The 6,000-nt window shown below is 42.2% G+C and overlaps 2 protein-coding genes across 7 annotated transcripts in view; one reads left to right on the forward strand and one right to left on the reverse strand.

The window, feature by feature from the left end:
* The first annotated feature begins 175 nt into the window (after positions 1-175).
* LOC107553188 (probable G-protein coupled receptor 75) lies at positions 176-2,149 on the forward strand. The gene has a single exon (XM_016235322.1). It carries the CDS (start codon positions 259-261, stop codon positions 1,918-1,920), a length of 1,662 nt encoding a protein of 553 aa, XP_016090808.1. The 5' UTR covers positions 176-258; the 3' UTR covers positions 1,921-2,149.
* A 975-nt stretch (positions 2,150-3,124) lies between these two features.
* LOC107553195 (endoplasmic reticulum lectin 1) overlaps positions 3,125-6,000 on the reverse strand; it is a 7,231-nt gene continuing 4,355 nt past the window's right edge. For all 6 annotated transcript variants that reach the window (XM_016235329.1, XM_016235331.1, XM_016235328.1 and 3 more), the window contains 3 exons: positions 4,091-4,168; positions 3,933-4,008; positions 3,125-3,758 (listed from right to left, as the gene is read on the reverse strand). In XM_016235329.1, coding sequence (XP_016090815.1) covers positions 3,687-3,758; positions 3,933-4,008; positions 4,091-4,168 — 226 coding nt within the window. In that variant the 3' untranslated portion in view covers positions 3,125-3,686. The remainder of the gene's footprint in view (positions 3,759-3,932; positions 4,009-4,090; positions 4,169-6,000) is intronic.

Below are 6,000 nucleotides of genomic sequence, written 5' to 3' on the forward strand. Positions count from 1 at the left end.
CAAAAAATGTGTGCATCAAGTGATGATAAAGATATCACATTGATTAAAATGAATCCCTCAAATGGTTCAAAAAAGCCATTAGGCCGTTGTCATAATTATTTGTTGTTCATTTATTGTATTATTATTATTACTTGTGTCCTTGCAGCAATCCAGAGGGTCTGCCATGAACCATGTGCACAATGGGAGTATTAGCTGGCTCTTGGGTGACCTAAAGGCAAGATGGGCAACACTCTGAGGCTGTGACCACTTTGCATCCCCATGTGTACCATGAACAGCACTGCCTGGCCTTTGGACCTGGCTGAGTTTGCGAAACCTCGGGGCTTCAACAGCTCCCAGAGCCAGTCTGCTTCTGTGAGTGGCTGGGCATTAATCCACACGGCTACCCTTGCCTCCTGTTCCCTCCTGTTGGTCCTCATCTTTTGTCTCGGTTCTTATGGAAACTTGGTGGTCTTCTTGTCCTTCTTCGACCCGGCGTTCCGCAAGTTCCGCACCAACTTCGACTTCATGATCCTCAACCTATCCTTCTGTGACCTGTTCATTTGCTGCGTCACTGCGCCCATGTTTGCACTGGTTCTCTTTCTGGATGCTGGAGACACTAGTGGCGGCGTGTCCCAGGGCTTCTGCTTTGCCTTCCACCTCACCAGTTCGGGCTTCATCATTATGTCCCTCGAAACGGTGGCTGTGATTGCCCTGCATCGGCTCCGCATGGTCCTGGGTCAGCAGCCCAACCGTACAGCCTCGTTCCCCTGTACTCTGGTCCTCACTGCATTGTTATGGACCACCAGTTTCACACTGGCGGTGTTGGTCACCTTACGAGCATATCCCAGGAGCTCCGGACCTTGCCTGCCCCACTTTGGTCTTACCGGCAACAAAGCCAAGGTAGTACTGTACGTATACATTGCAGACTTTGCTTTCTGTGTAGGTGTGGTGTTCATCTCATACCTCATGATCGCTCTGGCGTTGAGGAAGAACGCTCAGGTTCGGAAGTGTCCCATCATCACGGTGGACGCGACACGTCTACCTACTTCTCATCCGCCGCTCATTGCCACTGGTTTCGAGGGCATGCAGTGTACAGTGCAGGTGCCCTCGCTGTACCGCAACCAGACCTACAACAAGCTCCAACATGTCCAGACGCACTCCTTTACCAGGAGAACCAACCAGCCCCTCGTGCCTGGGGCTGCCACTGGAGCAACTTGCTGCCAGTTGGTCTCCACAGTTAACCTGGCGACAGCCAAGGATTCAAAGGCTGTGGTCACATGCATAGTCATCGTCATCTCGGTGTTGTTGTGCTGTCTACCGCTAGGTATATCTTTGGCGCAGGATATGGTGTCACCGGAGAGCAGTTTTGTCCACTACCAGTTCGAGCTCTGTGGATTTGCCCTCATCTTCCTGAAGTCTGGAATCAACCCGTTTGTGTACTCGCGCAACAGCGCAGGTCTGCGTCGCCGTGTGCTCTGCTGCCTCCAGTGGGTGACCTTGGGCTTCCTGTGCTGCAAGCACAAGACACGCCTACACGCTATGGGCAAAGGAAGTCTGGAAGTCAACCGCAACAAGTCCTCGCACCACGAGACCAACTCGGCGTACATGCTGTCGCCGAAGCCTCAGAGGAGGCTGGTGGACCAGGCTTGCGGACCCAGTCACTCCCGGGACAGCATGCCTAGTCCCTGTGCCACCACTGGACGCAAGCCCCGACCCCCGAGCACATCTACACCCATCAATACGCGCATAGAGCCCTACTACAGTATCTATAACAGCAGTCCGTCAGCAGGCCCGAGTTCCCCCAACAGCCTGCAGCGGGTCAACTCTCAAACCACAGCCTTTGCCAAAAGCTACGTGGCTATGCATTACCACACCCACCAGGAGGCGCTGCAGGACTTTGACAGCACCTCAGCTCATCAGATTCCCATCCCATCAGTCTGAGCTGTAGAACGTCATGCTACCTACTCAGCATCCAAAGTGGAGCATTTATAGTGTTTGCTTGTGGTTTGCTAGTGGTGTTTTGCTCAAGAGACAATGTGCGTCATTGAGTATCTAATAAAAAGAAAACGGGACTAGCTAATTGTCGCTTTCCCCAAGTGTTATCACTATTTTCTGGACTGAAGGATGTTCTATTTTTACATTTACATGGCATTTTCATGTAATATTCTTCACACAGACTATGTATTTGTTAAACATCCTACATTTTATATATGAACTTATTAAATGTTTTGCAAGTGTATCCTGACGTCTTTGAGACCAAATGTTTAATGTACTGCTGTAGTTTGCTTTGTCAATCATCTCTTTTAAGATATTCACTCGCCTTAAGCATTAATAAGCTAATGATGGATTTTTTTATGTAAAAGCATTAGTTTTCTGTGAACAAAACCTATAAACAAAAAGGGACGCTAGCACCACCTAGTGTAGGTAAATGGGCCCTTCTGGCCAATTCGTAATGTTTAACAAAGGCATGTTTATTTCTCCATGAGAAATATTTTCTTTGTTATAATGAATAGCGCTGTCTGAATGATTGTCTAATATATATTGTTTTAATTTTCATTGTAAATGAAAAAAATCGTATTCATTTTTGCTTTGTTTTCCAGTACAATGAGCTTGTTTATCAAAAAAATCTGAATTGTGACTTTATGCTTAAATCAAGAAACATATCTGCCAATGGGGTATGAAAAATAAACTTGTTTTCTGTTTGAATTGTTATAAAAGTATCAATTAAGTCATTTTGATATTTTTTCAGCAAACATATCAAGTAAGTGTATCTTGATTTAAGAACATTTAAATATTTGTACTGGAAAACCAGGCAAAAATACTAAGAACAATTTTTTGCAGTGTATTCATTAAGGTGGTGTATGAATCTACTGAAATGACTTGAAACATGACTCATTTTATTCAACTGAACATGTACAGGCTGAGAAAGAACCAGCATTGCAGGCAATACAAGGAAATAATCTTTGTCTTGATACATTTGTTCTTAAGAGTTAAGAGGAGCCCTTCACCAAACACATTATCGTACAGTAGTGGAAGTGGTTACATTGAAGTGAGGGTAATTCACAAATTGTGAACATAAATCAATGACCCATGATTTCCAAAAAAATTTTTTAATTACATTCACTTTCCTTTGCATATAAGACAGTGTATTTTCCCTTGCAATTTGCATTGCACAATTACTACTATCACTTTTAAAAACAATATAACCGTCTCCATATGCACACTGATACTGGCAAGCACTGAACTACCAGAAGTTGGATCAAATAAATAAATGTATATTTAAAACCGCTGACCAACTTGTGTAATCAATTGATTAACAGAACAAATTAATCATTTGATTAGATTTTTTAAGTGACTTTCCCTCAGCCAACCATCTATATGTGCCAAAGCATGAAAAAGCTGAACAAAAATATTCTTCAACAGGTTTGAGATTTGTAAATAAAACATTGAGAATTCAGTCCTAGCTGCATCTCCAGGTATAAAAGTATCATCAAATCTCCTCCGTGTTTAGTCTTCAAACAAGAGAAAGTGCTGTCAGTGAGGGACTTTCTCAAATGGTGGAGGCCTGAGGTTCAGCAAGTCCATGTTATCGCCATGTTCTATGGAGCTAGACTTTATCAGACCTTTATCTCTCCCTCTGACAATCATACTGCCTTCTTCCTCTGTATTGTTTGTTCTCCAAATTAAAATCCATTCCTCCATCTAGGCTAGCTAGGGATTGAAAGAAGTCCATTTTCATCTGCAGTGTCCAAGATCTTGCATATTACAGGCGACTCAACCTGTGGCAGAATGACAACCAGGATAAAGGTTATCCACATGAAATGATAACAATGTAGCTTTTCATAAGCCATAACATCAAAACACAATGTGCTCATCACTGGAACTATCTAAGGCTGTGCAATTATTAAAATCGAAATTGTATTCAAATCTCAGTCATTTTGTTTTCCACTCACCCCGAGAACATATTGACAGGTCTGAGGTTCCAGCATGTAAACTGTAACAGCATGAGGAGACTCTGATTCCTTACACCTGAGACAGAACAGGTAAGTGTTAGTGGCAGCATTCAAGAAACCCAAAAACCTCATAGCATCAAGAAGTTTGGGTAACTCACTTGAGCTTGACTATAACCTGTCTCGGTTTCCCTGTTAGGTCACAAACATCTCCATGGCCATAAAAGTGAGATACGACCCTGATGAGGTAGACAACATACATGACATTAAAATCTGACAGATATATAGAGATCAAAATTAGAGAACCTAGAATTTCCTAAATTTCAAGGTCACTGCTTAGTCTTATTTGAGGTTATTGTAACAGGAGTAGAAGAGCAGTTTTTTGAAGCATATTTTATAAATTGTATTCTGAAGCACAGTATAAAACTTAAATGAGATATTTGAAAAAACAAAAAACTCTGACCAAAATTAGAGAACACTTACAGATATCTCCAAGTTATTGGTGTTAATCTGGCACCTGGTGCTAGTTTCCTTAATTATATGGCAAACCCTATTTAACTGGCAGCATTCCTCCAATTTTCACTGCGATTGTAAGATGGCGGGCCACTCTAAGGTGATTGAAACTCTGCGACAGGAGGTTGTCCAGATGAATCCCAAAGGGATAATACTTTCATCCATTGGAAGAGAAGTTGGTCGTTCCAAATCTGGGATTTCTCAAATATTGTAGCTTTACAATGACACTAATTCATGTCCCCCAAAAAGGCTGGTCGTCCATGTAAGACAAATGTACAAGAGGACAGGATAATGCAGAGACTCTCAATGGGGAATCGGTTCAACACTGCAGCTGGAATTGCTTGCCAGTTCAGTGCTGAACAGGGTAAGGATCTGTCTTGGCACTTTTAAGAGAAGTCATCTAAAAGCACACTGTGCAGTGAACAAGCCTCTCATCAGCAGAAAGAATCAAAAGGCTCAGCTCACCTTTGCTGAGGAGCATGTTGTGTGGACAGAGGAGAACTGGTCCAAAGTTCACTTTAGTGATGAGAGCAAGTTTAATATATTTGGGTCTGATGGGAAACCTTTTGTTTGGCATCAAACTGGGGAAAGACTGAAGCACAAGTGTGTAAATAAGTCCGTGAAAGGTGGAGGAGGAGGTGTCATGGTTTGGGGAATGTTTTTGCAGCAGGAGTTCGGCCTCCTATACAGTTACATGGCAGAGTGAATGCAAATGTTTATCAGAACCTCCTTCAGCAACATGCGGTACCTTCCCCTGCAAGCATCTCCCAATCAGCGATTTTCATGCAAGACAATGCCCCAGTCACACTGCAAAACAGGTAAAGCAGTTTCTTGAAGTCAAGAACACTGAAATAATGAAATGGCCGGCCCAGAGACCTGACCTAAACCCGATTGAAAATCTTTGTAAAAACCTTGGCTAAGAAACCACTATGGTGTTTGTTTGTGTTTGGTAACACTACAGTTACCAAACTATGGAAGAGAGTGGAAGAAGAGTTGGCCGAGATCACACCAGCGCATGAGAAAGTAGTGATGTCCTGCGGCCACTGATGTGCTGAAGTCATTTAAAGCAAGGGCCTCTACACTTCCTACTAATTTCTGAAAGCTGTAACCCACTAAAATTTTAGTTGTAATCTTCTTTCGTGCTACAGTGGTTTACTGTTCCCCAATTCTGATCACTGTTGGGTTTTCCACAAAATAAAGGTTTTTGTTGAAATGCCTTGGTTATTTTGTCAAACATGTTAGTGGAACAGTGGTATACGTAAAGCTAATATCCCCTCAAATTGAGTGATTTAGATTTTTTCTGAAATTTTTTTTTTATAGATTTTATCATTTTGATCTCCACTGTATGTACACACACACACACACACACACACACACACAGGTGCATCTCAAATTAGAATATCATGGAAAAAGTTAATTTCAGTAATTCAACTTAAATTGTGAATTCGTGTATTAAATAAATTCAATGCACACAGACTGAAGTAGTTTAAGTCTTTGGTTCTTTTAATTGTGATGATTTTGGCTCACATTTAACAAAAACCCACCAATTCACTATCTC

Source organism: Sinocyclocheilus grahami, unplaced genomic scaffold, assembly GCF_001515645.1.
Source record: "Sinocyclocheilus grahami isolate Dianchi unplaced genomic scaffold, SAMN03320097.WGS_v1.1 scaffold466.1, whole genome shotgun sequence".
In the NCBI taxonomy this organism is placed as follows: domain Eukaryota; kingdom Metazoa; phylum Chordata; class Actinopteri; order Cypriniformes; family Cyprinidae; genus Sinocyclocheilus; species Sinocyclocheilus grahami.

What these genes read in the sequence shown, in the direction of transcription:
- LOC107553188 (XM_016235322.1), top strand. Translation starts at nt 259, where the DNA reads ATGTGTACCATGAACAGCACTGCCTGGCCTTTGGACCTGGCTGAGTTT.